The 18,767-nt window shown below is 47.4% G+C and overlaps 1 protein-coding gene across 2 annotated transcripts in view; it reads left to right on the top strand.

Annotated features, from left to right (window-relative positions):
* The window catches only part of FGD3 (FYVE, RhoGEF and PH domain containing 3), a 421,797-nt gene that overhangs the window by 262,777 nt on the left and 140,253 nt on the right, over nucleotides 1–18,767 (top strand). For both annotated transcript variants that reach the window (XM_063940801.1, XM_063940800.1), the window contains exons 6-9: nucleotides 322–458; nucleotides 2,673–2,829; nucleotides 17,370–17,508; nucleotides 17,727–17,785. In XM_063940801.1, coding sequence (XP_063796871.1) covers nucleotides 322–458; nucleotides 2,673–2,829; nucleotides 17,370–17,508; nucleotides 17,727–17,785 — 492 coding nt within the window. The remainder of the gene's footprint in view (nucleotides 1–321; nucleotides 459–2,672; nucleotides 2,830–17,369; nucleotides 17,509–17,726; nucleotides 17,786–18,767) is intronic.

Below are 18,767 nucleotides of genomic sequence, written 5' to 3'. Positions count from 1 at the left end.
AAAATAAAGTTTAAAATCTGTATATATGTTTAGCTGCATTATACCTGCAGCTAAAAAGTTGCGTGATAATTGCCTGCTGGCATAGGGTCAACTGACCAACAAATAAATTGGCATTTAAAAGCTGCTGTAACTCGTACCCACTGCTGGGTTCTTAATGTCATTTTCAGTGTAGTGTTTAGGCAATAACAGTAAATGTCTGATTGGTTGGGGCAACACGTTGTTTGCACAGTTGTCTTCCTAATGTACATAATTAATGTAGAGCACTCCGCATGAAGCCTTTACAACCCACATATGAGCTCACGCTGCATTAATCCTTTCCAGGTATTCTGCATGGAATTAGCAGCGGCTGGAATTCCATCAGAAGTGACCACTGGGATATTTTCTAATATTTCATCAATCTACTGCTTTCACGGCCAGTTCCTTCTGCCAGAGCTTAAGGCGCGGATAACCCAGGAGTGGTGCGTTGCCTTATTCTTTTACCATCTGTTGATTAAAGTTTGTGGATAGACATTGGGGACATTTTAATTGCAAACCATAAAAAACGTTAGCAAATAAAAATTTTTACACACCTCCAAATTACAGGCAGTGGTGTTCTTAGCTGTTCCTGATTTTTAGAATAATGCAAGAAAAATAAATAATAATGTTTATTGAAAGCAATACAAAAAACAATGAGTGACATAAACAATACAAAGCTGATCTCAATCAGAACTAAAAATACAGCTTAGTGACCAGGGGCATCTCTAGAGAGGAGGGGACCCGTGTGCAGACTCCGTGTATGGGCCCCCTCCTCTCCCGTAGCCGCCGCGCCGCTGCTAGTGCTCTGAGCGCTGTAGACTCTGGCACAGTGCTGGACTCTACAGCGCATGTGCAGGACTCCGAAAAATGGCCGCCGTGCCATTTTTTCGGAGTCCTGCACATGCGCTGTAGACTCTGGCACTGTGCCAGAGTCTCTACTGGTCAGTGCGCTATTAGCGGCGCGACGGCTACGGGAAAGGAGGGGTCCCACACACAGTCAGCGATGGACTCGGGAAAGGTAAGGATAGGAGAAATGGGCTCAGGGGCCCATGTGCATCGCACACACTGCACCCATTATAGATACGCCAATGTTGGTGACCAATTTTACAAACTGGGTAGGAGAGAGAAGGTAAAGGGTGCAGGAGAGAGCGGTATGGAAAAGAGGAAGAAAATCATATACAGAAGGAGGTAGAAGAGAAAGAAAAGAGTCATGTGGATGGGCTCAGATCCAGCTAACAGGCGGACAGGGTTACTAATCTCAAATGGAGAAGGAGAGTTCTGGGATGTGAGCCAGGGCCTCCAGACTATATGAAAAGACTTAGGTGTGTATCCTATTAGCAGCTGTAATTTCCAATTAGCCCTGATGCAAGCACTTATTGGGGATTTTACTTCTTGTGCCTCAGGGATTGGCACTAGAGGGGGGAAGGTAGCCCTAGCTACCACCACCCGAGTTTTAGCCCTAGCTGTCACCATCTGTGACTTAGCTTTAATCACCACCCCCATTATCTTAGCCCTAGCCGCCACCCCAGGCAGGTTAGGCTAGGTGACTGGGGAGAGGTGAAATAATTACCTCGTCTTCTGTCAGCATTCTATTTGTCGGAGTGCCATTGTCGGTCCTGTGACCTCCAGTATCTCGACCACCAGGATCCAGTATCACACCCATACCATTCATACAATAATTTATGAACATTCTCTTCTACTTTAACATAAACTGAGCTGAAGGCTGCATTTTACCAGATCACTGACTAGTCATTCTCATTCATTGTTTCTTCCAAGTCTGCCTCCCAAGCGGCCTCATGCCATTCACGCAGAGAAGTCGAAACCTTGATCAAGAGTATAAGAGAGAGATGAGACCTTTAGTCGAGGATCATCTAAGGCAAAGAGCTTCAAATGCTGTATGAGTTTTGTGAGAGAGACTGAGGCTAAATAAGAGTGACAAGGAGGTATTCAATAGGTTTGAGCATCTGATCTCCTGTCTAAAGTGACAGGAGATCAAAGGGTGCAATTCAGTTGTTTTGCGCTGATTGTGCCCATAAAGGTTGGGTGTAGCCACGTAAAGCAGCTAAACTCGACCAATGTGCTGGGTGCAATCGCGTTAAATGTTTGGGCGCCCATACGCTGGGAGGTGAAATGCAAACGCTGACAGCCATCGCACCCGAAGAGAGCAATAATTAAATAGCTCCGTAGGGCGCCAATCAAAGGCTGCTATTGACAAAACATTTGAAGTCCTCCCATAGTATCTAAGCTACCAATCCTTTTTTTTTTTTCACAGTTCAGAAAAAGTTTGAGACATTTGCTCAAATATTCTGATTATGGAACTTTTCAGGTTACTGGTGCTGCTTTAAAATAAAATCATTTCTGTTTTGTTTTCAAATGAAATCAGATTGGATACATTTTATTAATTGTATCATTAACAATGTATCCAATCTGCTTTCATCAGAAAACCATGAGAACACGAGAGCTACGGATTTAGTATTATATGGTAGTTAGAGATGTTTATCATCATCCCCCAAAAAAAGTTAAATGCAAAGTCAATATACAGTAGCCACAATGGTTAGGGCTCTTGACCCCAAAGTTCCCATTTACTATAGCCTGTTAGTGGAGCTTATTGTTACATTCTATTGCTTTTATTTAAAAAAAATTACATTTCCCAATAGGAATACTAACCCACGGATTGGAGATATTCTGCAAAAGCTTGCTCCATTCCTGAAGATGTACGGGGAATATGTAGGGAACTTTGACAAAGCTATGGACATGGTGAATACCTGGACACAGAGGTCTCCTGTCTTCAAAGAGGTCATCCACACTATTCAGGTACAATATGCAGAGTCTGTGTGCTTCAAACTGAAGGGGAGATTTATCAAACCTTGGAGAGAGATAAAGTGGAGAGAGAAATAAGTACCAACCAACTACCTTCTGTCATTTTCCAACACATCCTAGAAAGTGACAGCAGCTGATTGGTTAGTACTTCTAGGCTAGTATCTCTCGCCAAGTTTTTATAAATCTCCCCCTTCGTATTACATAGAAAGCATCTTTGTCCAGTATCGCTGCACAGACACTGCGGAATGCTCTTGTCAGGGAGAGATACCATTACCCGTGTGTTTGGAATTCAAATAACGAGTTTTATGGTAAGAGCTTACCCTTGTTAAAACTCTTTTTGCGAGGTACACTGGGCTCCACAAGTCTGGACAATGGGGTGTAGAGTAGGATCTTGATCCGAGGCACCAACAGGCTCAAAGCTTTGACTGTTCCCAGAATGCACATCGCCGCCTCCTATATCACCCCGCCTCCCAGCACAGGAGCTCAGTTTAGTTAACCAGCCCAATGCAGTAGCTGGAAAAGAGACAACAACGGTTAGTAGCCACATACACCACACTCTCACGACAAGAGAAGTGTCAGCGGCTAATGCCATACCAACCCAAAGAAGCTAAGTGCGTCAGGGTGGGCGCCTTGTGGAGCCCAGTGTGCCTCGCAGAAAGAGTTTTAACAAGGGTAAGTTCTTACCATAAAACTCGTTTTCTGCTGCGGGGTACACTGGGCTCCACAAGTCTGGACAATGGGGATGTCCTAAAGCAGTTCTTGTGGGAGGGGACGCACTGTAGCGGGCACAAGAACCCGGCGTCCAAAGGAAGCATCCTGGGAAGCGGCAGTATCGAAGGCATAGAACCTTATGAACGTGTTCCCGGAGGACCACGTAGCCGCCTTGCACAATTGATCAAGGGTCGCACCACGTTGGGCCGCCCAAGAAGGTCCAACAGACCGAGTAGAATGGGCCGTAATGTGAACAGGAGCTGACAGACCAGCCTTCACATAAGCATGCGCAATCACCATTCTAATCCACCTGGCCAGGGTCTGCTTGTGAGCAGGCCAGCCACGTTTGTGAAATCCAAACAAAACAAAGAGAGAATCAGACTTTCGAATAGAAGCAGTTCTCTTCACAAAGATACGGAGAGCCCGTACCACATCCAAAGACCGCTCTTTGGGAGACAAATCAGAAGAGACAAAAGCTGGAACCACAATCTCCTGATTAAGGTGGAACGAAGAAACCACCTTAGGTAAATATCCAGGACGAGTCCTAAGAACCGCCCGGTCACGGTGAAAAATCAGATATGGGGAACTACAAGACAAGGCACCCAAATCCAACACTCTACTAGCAGAGGCAATAGCCAGCAAGAACACCACCTTAAGGGAAAGCCACTTAAGGTCAGCTGAACCAAGAGGTTCAAATGGAGGCTCCTGCAACGCCTCCAAAACCACGACAAGTCCTAAGGAGCCACAGGCGGGACATAGGGAGGTTGGATACGCAACACACTCTGAGTGAAAGTATGAACATCAGGTAAAGTCACAATTTTTCTCTGAAACCACACCGACAAGGCAGATATATGAACCTTGAGGGAGGCCAGACGCAGGCCTAAATCTAGGCCCTGCTGTAGAAAAGCCAAAAGTTTTGCTGTACTAAACTTGGAAGTGTCATAATGGTTAGATGCGCACCAAACAAAGTAGGAATGCCAGACCCGATGGTAAATCCGAGCAGAGGCCGGTTTCCCGGCCCGCAGCATAGTTTTAATGACCTCTTCAGAAAAACCCTTAGCTCTTAAGACGGAAGCTTTAAGAGCCACGCCGTCAAAGACAGCCGGGCTAGGTCCTGGTAGACACAGGGTCCCTGAACGAGGAGGTCTGGGCATTGTGGAAGTAGAAGTGGACACTCTGACGATAGGCCTTGCAGGTCTGAGAACCAGTGCCGTCTGGGCCACGCCGGAGCTATGAGAAGCAGATTTGCTTTTTCTTGCTTGAACTTCCGAATTACCCTGGGCAGGAGTGACACCGGAGGGAACACGTACGGCAGCCGAAACCTCTACGGCGCTGCCAGCGCATCCACGAATGCTGCTTGAGGATCCCTTATCCTTGCCCCGAAGACCGGAACCTTGTGATTGTGTCGAGACGCCATCAGATCCACATCTGGAAGACCCCACCTTTCCACGAGGAGTTGAAACACTTCTGGATGGAGGCCCCACTCGCCGGCATGCACGTCCTGACGACTGAGAAAGTCTGCTTCCCAATTCAGGACCCCAGGAATGAATATAGCCGATATTGCCGGTAGATGGCATTCTGCCCAACGTAGAATCCGTGAGGCTTCCTTCATTGCCAAACGGCTTCGAGTGCCGCCTTGATGATTCATGTAAGCCACTGTGGTGGCGTTGTCCGACTGTACTTGAACAGGACGGTTCTGAATCAAATGCTGGGCTAGGTTCAACGCATTGAAGACAGCCCGCAATTCCAGAATGTTGATCGAGAGGAGAGATTCCTCCTTGGTCCACTGACCCTGCAAGGAGTGCTGCTCCAGCACCGCGCCCCAGCCTCTTAGACTGGCATCTGTCGTCAACAGGACCCAGTTGGATATCCAGAAGGGACGGCCTCTGCACAGTTGTCGGTCCTGGAGCCACCAGAGCAGCGACAGACGGACCTCCGGAGTCAAAGAGATCATTTGAGACCTGATCCGTTGAGGCAGGCCATCCCACTTGGCTTGTATCAGCTTCTGGAGGGGGCGAGAATGGAATTGAGCATACTCCACCATGTCGAATGCTGATACCATGAGGCCCAGCACCTGCATTGCCGAATGTATCGACACTTGCGGACGAGAAAGGAAGCAACTAATCCTGTCCTGAAGTTTCAGGACTTTCTCCTGAGACAAGAACAACCTCTGGTTGTGAGTGTCCAACAGCGCTCCCAGATGCACCATGCTCTGAGCAGGGACAAGGGATGATTTCTTCCAGTTGATGAGCCACCCGTGGGCTTGTAGAAACCGGACCGTCATATCCAAATGACGCAGGAGAAGATCTGGGGAATTTACCAGGATTAACAAGTCGTCCAGATACGGCAGTATCCTGACCCCTTGATGGCGGAGTACCAACTTTGGTGAAGACTCGCGGAGCCATTGTTAAACCAAAAGGTAACGCCCGAAACTGGTAATGGAGGTTGCCAATAGCGAACCTCAGGTATTGTTGATGTGAGACTGCTATAGGAATATGCAGGTAAGCATCCTGTATGTCCAGGGAGACCATGTAGTCCCCAGGTTCCAAGGCCAGAACTATAGAGCGAAGGGTTTCCATCCGGAACTTGGAAACCTTCACAAACTTGTTCAGTGCCTTGAGGTTGAGAATGGGACGGGAGGACCCATTCGGTTTCGGGACTAGAAAACAGCAGAGAATAGTACCCCCGGCACCTGTACTACGACTCCTGTATCCAGGAGGGTCTGTACCACCGAATGCTGAGTGTTTGCCTTTATCTGGTCCGACGGGACGTCTGTCTGGCAAAATCGATGAGGGGGTCGGTTTTTGAAGGCTATGGCGTAACCTCGAATGACGACTTCCCGTACCAGGCATCTGAAGTGGTCTTCAACCATTCCTGGGTATACCCTAGAAGCCGGCCCCCCACCCTGGGATCCCCCAGGGGGAGGCTCACCCCATCATGCGGCAGTCTTATCGGTCTTGGCTGCTGGCTGACGGGCAGCCCAGGCTCTTTTGGGCTTCGGCTTACCAGGTTTGGAAGTGCGGGCCTGCTTATGGTACGCCTGACCTTTTGCTTTACCTGAAGGACGAAAGGGGCGAAAGGACGTGCCTTTGGCCTTCGACACAGAAGGAGCTGTATTAGGCAGACAGGCAGTTTTGGCAGTAGCCAAGTCAGCCACTATCTTATTTAAGTCCTCCCCAAACAGAATATCCCCCTTGAAAGGGAGTACCTCCAGGGTTTTTCTAGAGTCCAGATCCACAGACCAGGATCTCAGCCACAATATCCTGCGAGCCAGGACTGACGTAATAGAGGCCTTGGCTACTAGGATACCGGCATCAGAAGCCGCCTCTTTAATATAGCGAGAAGCTGTGACAATATATGACAAGCATTGTCTAGCATGGTCAGAGGAGATTTCAGCTTCTAACTCCAAGGCCCATGCTTCAATAGCCTCTGACGCCCATGTAGCTGCAATAGTGGGCCTTTGTGCAGCACTCGTGAGGGTGTAAATCGCTTTTAGACAACCCTCGACACGTTTATCCGTAGGCTCTTTTAGAGACGTGACGGTAGTGACAGGTAGAGCTGAGAAAACCACCATCCTAGCCACATGTGAGTCTACTGGAGGAGGCGTTTCCCAATTCTTAGACAGCTCTGGCGCGAGGGGATAGCGAGCCAGCATCTTCTTTTGAGGCACAAACTTCGTACCCGGGCTTTGCCAGGGTTCCTGACGTATATCCACTAGGTGGTCAGAGTGAGGTAAAACTTGTTTAATCACCTTCTGACGCTTGAACCTATCTGGTTTCTTAGGAGGAACGGATGGCTCGGGATCATCCGTAATCTGCAGAATTAACTTAATGGCCTCCAAAAGATCAGGAACATCCACATGTGAACTACCCTCCCCATCAGCCGTATCTGAGTCAGAACCTGTGGGGTCAGTGTATGTGCTGTCTTCATCAGACGAGGTGTCAGTGACAGCAGTGGATTGTGAGGAGACGAGCGCTCGCTTAGAGGACCTCTTGGACTTAGGCGAGCGATGGTCAGACTCTTTAGTAGTCAGGGACTGGTTCAACTTCTTTAATTGAGCAGATAAATCGTCCGCCCACGGCGGGTTAGCTGCAGGGACCACATACGGTTGTACCGGCATTGGGGGTCCCATAGGGGGTGTTAGTTTATGAACTAGCGTATGCAGAAGCGTGGAAAAAGCGGCCCACGGAGGGTCAGTATGTGCCTCCATTGCCACAGTCCCACTGGGGGACAAGGAGCCCCCAGAACCAGAGCCCACAGCTGCTATATTCTCCCCATATGTGCCTGTGGCTTCAGCAACACCAGCAGTGTGTTCCGCCCCAGAACCGTTACCCTCAGAAGCAGACATGATATAACTTGCAGTATGAGGTAACACAGTACAATTATTAGCAGCACTATATCCCTAAACCCAAACCCCTGCGCAGTGTAGTCAGCACCAGCAGAGATAAAGGAGAGATATGGTGACTAAATCACAGAGAAAAATATATAATACAGTATATCTTTGTGAAAATCCTATATTAAATAACACCTGACGCACCAAGCCCCCTCAGGTTATAGAATATAGGGATAGCAAGTTGAGTGAAAGACACGAGATGGACACCACTCAGCTATCAATGCACACACAAATAGTCACAGTTTGTACAATGCAGAGGTTATTACAGACAATACTACTGCACTGGACTAGCTTACACAGCTATATAGTCAATAGATATAACACTACACAGTAAGAAACTGGATGTATATCACAGGGTACTTGTACTATAAACCCCTGACTAAATGCACTCTTTCTTACTAACACTGACTAAAAAGGCAGGTAGAATACTTAAGTGTCATGTAAAGGCACAGCGCTGACAACCAGGCGGCTTTACATAGGAGGATTTGCCCAAGCAGTCCCAGGAACAGTGAGCTGAGGAGTAATGGCGCCGCAGACACTGACGGGGAGTGAGGAAAAGACAGAGATGCATCTCCAGGGCGGGAACACTTGCTGGAAATGGCGCCCTGGGGCTGGGGGAGCGGCTTCAGGTCTAAGCCTTATCCCCCTTGCTGGCAAAACCACCGGGTACTGTGGGCGATATTAAAATCGGTTTTAAGAGAAAACCTGACCTGCGCCCATGCCCTGGTGATCTAGTGGGATCGCCTGTATCCACAGTGTCCACCACCAGCGCGCGCGGCCCGCCTCCCACTGACCGCGCCTGATCGCGATAAAGACCGGGTCCCGCGAGCGGTACCCACTTACCACCTCCCGAATCGCAGCCACGCGATCCTGGAGAGCCCCAGCCGTGTGTGTCTAACATGAAGAAAACCGGAGCCTCCGCTGTAGGTACCCGGCAACCAGGACTCGGGAGTGTACAGCGCCACTGGGGAGAGCCAGAGCTGCAGCAGAGAATGTCACAAGACATTTACCACCGCTGCTGCCCTTGAAGTCTTCACTTTTTACCTCATAAAAAGCTTTTCTCAGGGCTACTTGGAGCAGCCCCTCTGTTTAGTGCCTGCTTACTGCAGCACCAACTGACAAACTGAACTCCTGTGCTGGGAGGCGGGGTGATATAGGAGGCGGCGCTGTGCATTCTGGGAACAGTCAAAGCTTTGAGCCTGTTGGTGCCTCGGATTAAGATCCTACTCTACACTAGAGATGAGCGCCGGAAATTTTTCGGGTTTTGTGTTTTGGTTTTGGGTTCGGTTCCGCGGCCGTGTTTTGGGTTCGACCGCGTTTTGGCAAAACCTCACCGAATTTTTTTTGTCGGATTCGGGTGTGTTTTGGATTCGGGTGTTTTTTTCAAAAAACCCTAAAAAACAGCTTAAATCATAGAATTTGGGGGTCATTTTGATCCCAAAGTATTATTAACCTCAAAAACCATAATTTCCACTCATTTTCAGTCTATTCTGAATACCTCACACCTCACAATATTATTTTTAGTCCTAAAATTTGCACCGAGGTCGCTGTGTGAGTAAGATAAGCGACCCTAGTGGCCGACACAAACACCGGGCCCATCTAGGAGTGGCACTGCAGTGTCACGCAGGATGTCCCTTCCAAAAAACCCTCCCCAAACAGCACATGACGCAAAGAAAAAAAGAGGCGCAATGAGGTAGCTGACTGTGTGAGTAAGATAAGCGACCCTAGTGGCCGACACAAACACCGGGCCCATCTAGGAGTGGCACTGCAGTGTCACGCAGGATGTCCCTTCCAAAAAACCCTCCCCAAACAGCACATGACGCAAAGAAAAAGGCGCAATGAGGTAGCTGACTGTGTGAGTAAGATAAGCGACCCTAGTGGCCGACACAAACACCGGGCCCATCTAGGAGTGGCACTGCAGTGTCACGCAGGATGGCCCTTCCAAAAAACCCTCCCCAAACAGCACATGACGCAAAGAAAAATAAAAGAAAAAAGAGGTGCAAGATGGAATTGTCCTTGGGCCCTCCCACCCACCCTTATGTTGTATAAACAAAACAGGACATGCACACTTTAACCAACCCATCATTTCAGTGACAGGGTCTGCCACACGACTGTGACTGATATGACGGGTTGGTTTGGACCCCCCCCAAAAAAGAAGCAATTAATCTCTCCTTGCACAAACTGGCTCTACAGAGGCAAGATGTCCACCTCATCATCATCCTCCGATATATCACCGTGTACATCCCCCTCCTCACAGATTATCAATTCGTCCCCACTGGAATCCACCATCTCAGCTCCCTGTGTACTTTGTGGAGGCAATTGCTGCTGGTCAATGTCTCCGCGGAGGAATTGATTATAATTCATTTTAATGAACATCATCTTCTCCACATTTTCTGGATGTAACCTCGTACGCCGATTGCTGACAAGGTGAGCGGCGGCACTAAACACTCTTTCGGAGTACACACTTGTGGGAGGGCAACTTAGGTAGAATAAAGCCAGTTTGTGCAAGGGCCTCCAAATTGCCTCTTTTTCCTGCCAGTATAAGTACGGACTGTGTGACGTGCCTACTTGGATGCGGTCACTCATATAATCCTCCACCATTCTTTCAATGTTGAGAGAATCATATGCAGTGACAGTAGACGACATGTCCGTAATCGTTGTCGGGTCCTTCAGTCCGGACCAGATGTCAGCATCAGCAGTCGCTCCAGACTGCCCTGCATCACCGCCAGCGGGTGGGCTCGGAATTCTGAGCCTTTTCCTCGCACCCCCAGTTGCGGGAGAATGTGAAGGAGGAGATGTTGACAGGTCGCGTTCCGCTTGACTTGACAATTTTCTCACCAGCAGGTCTTTCAACCCCAGCAGACTTGTGTCTGCCGGAAAGAGAGATCCAAGGTAGGCTTTAAATCTAGGATCGAGCACGGTGGCCAAAATGTAGTGCTCTGATTTCAACAGATTGACCACCCGTGAATCCTTGTTAAGCGAATTAAGGGCTCCATCCACAAGTCCCACATGCCTAGCGGAATCGCTCCGTGTTAGCTCCTCCTTCAATGTCTCCAGCTTCTTCTGCAAAAGCCTGATGAGGGGAATGACCTGACTCAGGCTGGCAGTGTCTGAACTGACTTCACGTGTGGCAAGTTCAAAGGGCATCAGAACCTTGCACAACGTTGAAATCATTCTCCACTGCGCTTGAGACAGGTGCATTCCACCTCCTATATCGTGCTCAATTGTATAGGCTTGAATGGCCTTTTGCTGCTCCTCCAACCTCTGAAGCATATAGAGGGTTGAATTCCACCTCGTTACCACTTCTTGCTTCAGATGATGGCAGGGCAGGTTCAGTAGTTTTTGGTGGTGCTCCAGTCTTCTGTACGTGGTGCCTGTACGCCGAAAGTGTCCCGCAATTCTTCTGGCCACCGACAGCATCTCTTGCACGCCCCTGTCGTTTTTTAAAAAATTCTGCACCACCAAATTCAAGGTATGTGCAAAACATGGGACGTGCTGGAATTTGCCCATATTTAATGCACACACAATATTGCTGGCGTTGTCCGATGCCACAAATCCACAGGAGAGTCCAATTGGGGTAAGCCATTCCGCGATGATCTTCCTCAGTTGCCGTAAGAGGTTTTCAGCTGTGTGCGTATTCTGGAAACCGGTGATACAAAGCGTAGCCTGCCTAGGAAAGAGTTGGCGTTTGCGAGATGCTGCTACTGGTGCCGCCGCTGCTGTTCTTGCGGCGGGAGTCCATACATCTACCCAGTGGGCTGTCACAGTCATATAGTCCTGACCCTGCCCTGCTCCACTTGTCCACATGTCCGTGGTTAAGTGGACATTGGGTACAACTGCATTTTTTAGGACACTGGTGAGTCTTTTTCTGACGTCCGTGTACATTCTCGGTATCGCCTGCCTAGAGAAGTGGAACCTAGATGGTATTTGGTAACGGGGGCACACTGCCTCAATAAATTGTCTAGTTCCCTGTGAACTAACGGCGGATACCGGACGCACGTCTAACACCAACATAGTTGTCAAGGCCTCAGTTATCCGCTTTGCAGCAGGATGACTGCTGTGATATTTCATCTTCCTCGCAAAGGACTGTTGAACAGTCAATTGCTTACTGGAAGTAGTACAAGTGGGCTTACGACTTCCCCTCTGGGATGACCATCGACTCCCAGCAGCAACAACAGCAGCGCCAGCAGCAGTAGGCGTTACACACAAAGGATGCATCGGAGGAATCCCAGGCATGAGAGGAATCATCAGAATTGCCAGTGACATGGCCTGCAGGACTATTGGCATTCCTGGGGAAGGAGGAAATTGACACTGAGGGAGTTGGTGGGGTGGTTTGCGTGAGCTTGGTTACAAGAGGAAGGGATTTACTGGTCAGTGGACTGCTTCCGCTGTCGGCCAAAGTTTTTGAACTTGTCACTGACTTATTATGAATGCGCTGCAGGTGACGTATAAGGGAGGATGTTCCGAGGTGGTTAACGTCCTTACCCCTACTTATTACAGCTTGACAAAGGGAACACACGGCTTGACAAATGTTGTCCGCATTTTTGGTGAAATACTTCCACACCGAAGAGCTGAATTTTTTGGTATTTTCACCAGGCATGTCAACGGCCATATTCCTCCCACAGACAACAGGTGTCTCCCCGGGTGCCTGACTTAAACAAACCACCTCACCATCAGAATCCTCCTGGTCAATTTCCTCCCCAGCGCCAGCAACACCCATATCCTCCTCATCCTGGTGTACTTCAACACTGACATCTTCAATCTGACTATCAGGAACTGGACTGCGGGTGCTCCTTCCAGCACTTGCAGGGGGCGTGCAAATGGTGGAAGGCGCATGCTCTTCACGTCCAGTGTTGGGAAGGTCAGGCATCGCAACCGACACAATTGGACTCTCCTTGTGGATTTGGGATTTCGAAGAACGCACAGTTCTTTGCTGTGCTTTTTCCAGCTTGAGTCTTTTCATTTTTCTAGCGAGAGGCTGAGTGCTTCCATCCTCATGTGAAGCTGAACCACTAGCCATGAACATAGGCCAGGGCCTCAGCCGTTCCTTGCCACTCCGTGTGGTAAATGGCATATTGGCAAGTTTACGCTTCTCCTCCGACAATTTTATTTTAGGTTTTGGAGTCCTTTTTTTACTGATATTTGGTGTTTTGGATTTGACATGCTCTGTACTATGACATTGGGCATCGGCCTTGGCAGACGACGTTGCTGGCATTTCATCGTCTCGGCCATGACTAGTGGCAGCAGCTTCAGCACGAGGTGGAAGTGGATCTTGATCTTTCCCTAATTTTGGAACCTCAACATTTTTGTTCTCCATATTTTAATAGGCACAACTAAAAGGCACCTCAGGTAAACAATGGAGATGGATGGATACTAGTATACAATTATGGATGGACTGCCGAGTGCCGACACAGAGGTAGCTACAGCCGTGGACTACCGTACTGTACTGTGTCTGCTGCTAATATAGACTGGATGATAATGAGATGTAGTATGTATAAAGAAGAAAAAAAAAACCACGGGTAGGTGGTATACAATTATGGATGGACTGCCGAGTGCCGACACAGAGGTAGCTACAGCCGTGGACTACCGTACTGTACTGTGTCTGCTGCTAATATAGACTGGATGATAATGAGATGTAGTATGTATAAAGAAGAAAGAAAAAAAACCACGGGTAGGTGGTATACAATTATGGATGGACTGCCGAGTGCCGACACAGAGGTAGCTACAGCCGTGGACTACCGTACTGTACTGTGTCTGCTGCTAATATAGACTGGATGATAATGAGATGTATGTATAAAGAAGAAAAAAAAAAACACGGGTAGGTGGTATACAATTATGGATGGACTGCCGAGTGCCGACACAGAGGTAGCTACAGCCGTGGACTACCGTACTGTACTGTGTCTGCTGCTAATATAGACTGGATGATAATGAGATGTAGTATGTATAAAGAAGAAAGAAAAAAAAACCACGGGTAGGTGGTATACAATTATGGACGGACTGCCGAGTGCCGACACAGAGGTAGCTACAGCCGTGGACTACCGTACTGTACTGTGTCTGCTGCTAATATAGACTGGTTGATAATGAGATGTAGTATGTATAAAGAAGAAAGAAAAAAAACCACGGGTAGGTGGTATACAATTATGGATGGACTGCCGAGTGCCGACACAGAGGTAGCTACAGCCGTGGACTACCGTACTGTACTGTGTCTGCTGCTAATATAGACTGGATGATAATGAGATGTAGTATGTATAAAGAAGAAAAAAAAACCACGGGTAGGTGGTATACAATTATGGATGGACTGCCGAGTGCCGACACAGAGGTAGCTACAGCCGTGGACTACCGTACTGTACTGTGTCTGCTGCTAATATAGACTGGATGATAATGAGATGTAGTATGTATAAAGAAGAAAGAAAAAAAAACCACGGGTAGGTGGTATACAATTATGGATGGACTGCCGAGTGCCGACACAGAGGTAGCTACAGCCGTGGACTACCGTACTGTACTGTGTCTGCTGCTAATATAGACTGGATGATAATGAGATGTAGTATGTATAAAGAAGAAAAAAAAAACCACGGGTAGGTGGTATACAATTATGGATGGACTGCCGAGTGCCGACACAGAGGTAGCTACAGCCGTGGACTACCGTACTGTACTGTGTCTGCTGCTAATATAGACTGGATGATAATGAGATGTAGTATGTATAAAGAAGAAAGAAAAAAAAACCACGGGTAGGTGGTATACAATTATGGACGGACTGCCGAGTGCCGACACAGAGGTAGCTACAGCCGTGGACTACCGTACTGTACTGTGTCTGCTGCTAATATAGACTGGATGATAATGAGATGTAGTATGTATAAAGAAGAAAAAAAAAACCACGGGTAGGTGGTATACAATTATGGATGGACTGCCGAGTGCCGACACAGAGGTAGCTACAGCCGTGGACTACCGTACTGTACTGTGTCTGCTGCTAATATAGACTGGATGATAATGAGATGTAGTATGTATAAAGAAGAAAAAAAAAACCACGGGTAGGTGGTATACAATTATGGATGGACTGCCGAGTGCCGACACAGAGGTAGCTACAGCCGTGGACTACCGTACTGTACTGTGTCTGCTGCTAATATAGACTGGATGATAATGAGATGTAGTATGTATAAAGAAAAAAAAAAACCACGGGTAGGTGGTATACAATTATGGATGGACTGCCGAGTGCCGACACAGAGGTAGCTACAGCCGTGAACTACCGTACTGTGTCTGCTGCGACTGGATGATAAATAATGATATAAAAAATATATATATATCACTACTGCAGCCGGACAGGTATATATTATATAATGACGGACCTGCTGGACACTGTCTGTCAGCAGAATGAGTTTTTTATAGAATAAAAAAACACCACACAAGTCACACGACGAGTGTTTAACTTTTTCAGGCAATCACAATATAGTATACTATACTGGTGGTCAGTGTGGTCAGGTCACTGGTCAGTCACACTGGCAGTGGCACTCCTGCAGCAAAAGTGTGCACTGTTTAATTTTAATAATATGTACTCCTGGCTCCTGCTATAACCTATAACTGCTCCCCAGTCTCCCCCACAATTAAGCTGTGTGAGCACAGTCAGATATTATACATAGATGATGCAGCACACTGGGCTGAGCACAGATATGGTATGTGACTGAGTCACTGTGTATCGTTTTTTTCAGGCAGAGAACGGATTATATTAAATAAAACTGCACTGGTGGTCACTGGTCAGTGGTCAGTCACTAGTAAACTCTGCACTCTCTAGTACTCCTAAGCTCCAGTAAATCAAGTGTCTCTGTCTCAATCTCACTCTCTCTCTTCTAATCTAAATGGAGAGGACGCCAGCCACGTCCTCTCCCTATCAATCTCAATGCACGTGTGAAAATGACGGCGACGCGCGGCTCCTTATATAGAATCCGAGTCTCGCGATAGAATCCGAGCCTCGCAAGAATCCGACAGCGTCATGATGACGTTCGGGCGCGCTCGGGTTAACCGAGCAAGGCGGGAAGATCCGAGTCGCTCGGATCCGTGTAAAAAAAGCTGAAGTTCGGGCGGGTTCGGATTCCGAGGAACCGAACCCGCTCATCTCTACTCTACACCCCATTGTCCAGACTTGTGGAGCCCAGTGTACCCCGCAGCAGAAATCTCTTGTACCACTATTGTCCGCAACGATGCCTATGTACTGTACTTGGCATGCAAATTTAAAATGAGTATATATATATATATATATATATATATATATATATATATATATATATATATATATAATGTGTCAAAAACATACTGTATGTTGGCCGGGAACCTTTTTGTATTTTATGTTTTGTTTAGTGTTATTGTGTGCCTGAAATGCTGTTTGTTAGATGAGTGTAAATAAATAAATAGATTTTCTTTCCGGAACTGAAAAAAAGCAAGCTAAAGTCTGACAGCATTTTCACTCGCGATTAGATAAGATATACCAGTCCTCTACATGTGCAGCAAGTTGAAGCCAAGTACAGTTGGAATGTACAAACGGGCACCTTGTATCACATGGGCAGGTTAAGGTCCACTGCATGTTCAAGTTGAGCAGCATTTATCACATGGGGTGCATCACTCAGCTGGCACTGGAAATAGATTTCATTGATCTATATGTAGAAATTGCTTACTGTACCCACAATGGTCAGAGTAAATACTGGCAGCAAGATAAAGACGTACTTCATTTATGGCCAAATTGCATTCTCTCTGGAAACATGTGTGTACTGTTGGCACTTTCTTCATAGGGTTCAATGAACACTATGGGGAGTATTCAATCACACTCGGAATTTCCAACACTATGGGACTATGGGGTGGTTTGATTTAGGCTATGTGGGGTGAGGTTAGAGTTAGCCACTAGAGGGAGGGTTAGGGATAGGGCGGCAGGTATACTTGTCAGAACACCACTTCTTCAGATAACTCCACCGGAAGTGACATGGCCGCCAGGTCCCGGAAGATGCCGCTGCAGCCATCGGGAGCAGGTAAGTCCACTGACCAATCAGGGATGATATGTCATCATTTTATTATGGCGACTTTTCATCAGTGTCTACATGATGAATGTGGACATGTTCAATGTCGACTTTTTAACAAAGTCAATATTCTCATGTCAACATACCATACCTCCATTATCCCTACTTGCTGTCTACATATCCCACGCCTCAAGATGTTATCTACATTGGTGATTGTTTCACTGTCGGCGTCTACTTCGACTCAAGCCATTAACAGGACAGAGCTTTATTCCAGTGACCAGTCTGTCAGGCTTCATTTAGAGACATCAGCGTTTACGGAGTAAATTTGTTGAACAAGGCATAGGATGACATGATGGGGATGAGGCGTCTGTGTTTTCTCTTGCAATATCCTGATTTACAGGTCACATCTGTCTAATGTTCACTCTCCACAGAAAGAGGAGGTCTGTGGGAATCTGACATTGCAGCATCACATGCTGGAGCCCGTCCAACGAATTCCTCGCTATGAACTTCTCCTGAAAGATTATTTAAAGAAACTGCCCGAGGATTCTCCGGATAGAAAGGATTCCGAGAGTATGATTTTTAATAACTATAAACTATGTCTTGTTAGATGTTTTTCCTGACACAATAGTGACATTGCTTACCACGAGATCAGCTATGTTTGATAGTGAAAGTTTGTGAATAACCATACACAGTACAGTGACTATGCATTTTCCCCTTACTGCTCCATACTGTAATGAGCAACATTAGCTAAATGTTTAATATGTGTAATTGGATCATCCTTATTGCAGAATCCCTGGAGCTTATTTCCACTGCGGCGAATCACTCCAATGCAGCCATTCGGAAGATGGTAGGTGACTTCATAGCAGAAGTGACACTCGCTCTTATTGGTGTGTTCACATATAGATCTGTATACAGTATATGTTCTTCAGTAGGCACGAAGAGGCCAAGGAGCCAGATGTCCTATAACAGGGCCCAGCATCTGTTGAAAGTGAAGGCAAATTATATAGCATTAAGTCACAGCAAATGTCAGAAATGTGGCAGTGTGTTTCCTCATTATAGAGCAAATGTTCCTTGTCATCTCACTTTCTATTTATATTCCCAGGTGACAGATTGATTTGTACATGTTATCCATAATTTTTCTATTCCTTCACTCGGAAGAGATACTCACAAACTCATTCTGTAATACTAATACAATGGCATGTAGTTAATATCCCGCCGCTCAGGATCCTGACGGTCAGAATGCCAACAGTGGCATCCTGAGGATCAGAAGCCCGATGGATCCCAACAGTAAGTACTGAGGTTAGGGTTAGACACTGCAGAGAGGGTTAGGGTTAGGCTGTGGGGGAGGGGGGTTACACGGTTAGGGTTAGACTGATGGAGTGGTGGGTTAGGCTATGAGAGGGGTGGGTTAGGGTTAGGCTGTGGGGGGGTTACACGGTTAGTGCTAGACTGTTGGAGTGGTGGGTTAGGCTATGAGAGGGGTGGGTTAGGGTTAGGCTGTGGGGCGGTTACACGGTTAGGGTTAGACTGATGGAGTGGTGGCCGGGCTGTTTCTAGCCAGTTTGGCTCCCAGTGGAAAATGTCAAAATGCCCCCCCCCCCCCCATTGGCATAAAAAAAATACCCCCCCCCATAGACATGAAAAGAAAAAGCATGCGCGCGCGCTCCTGGCAAGGGTGTGTGGCTTCATTAAAATGGGCGTAGTCTCATTAAAATGGGCGTGTCCTCATCTGATCTCATCATCACGGCCACCACAGGAAAAAAAAAAAGTCCCTATTTTACACAGTACGGCAGGCAAGAGTCCCCATTTTACACAGTGCGGCCGGCACG

The sequence above is a fragment of the Pseudophryne corroboree genome, chromosome 9, assembly GCF_028390025.1.
Source record: "Pseudophryne corroboree isolate aPseCor3 chromosome 9, aPseCor3.hap2, whole genome shotgun sequence".
NCBI classification, from domain to species: Eukaryota; Metazoa; Chordata; class Amphibia; order Anura; family Myobatrachidae; genus Pseudophryne; species Pseudophryne corroboree.
This window is presented reverse-complemented; position numbering and strand designations above follow the sequence as displayed.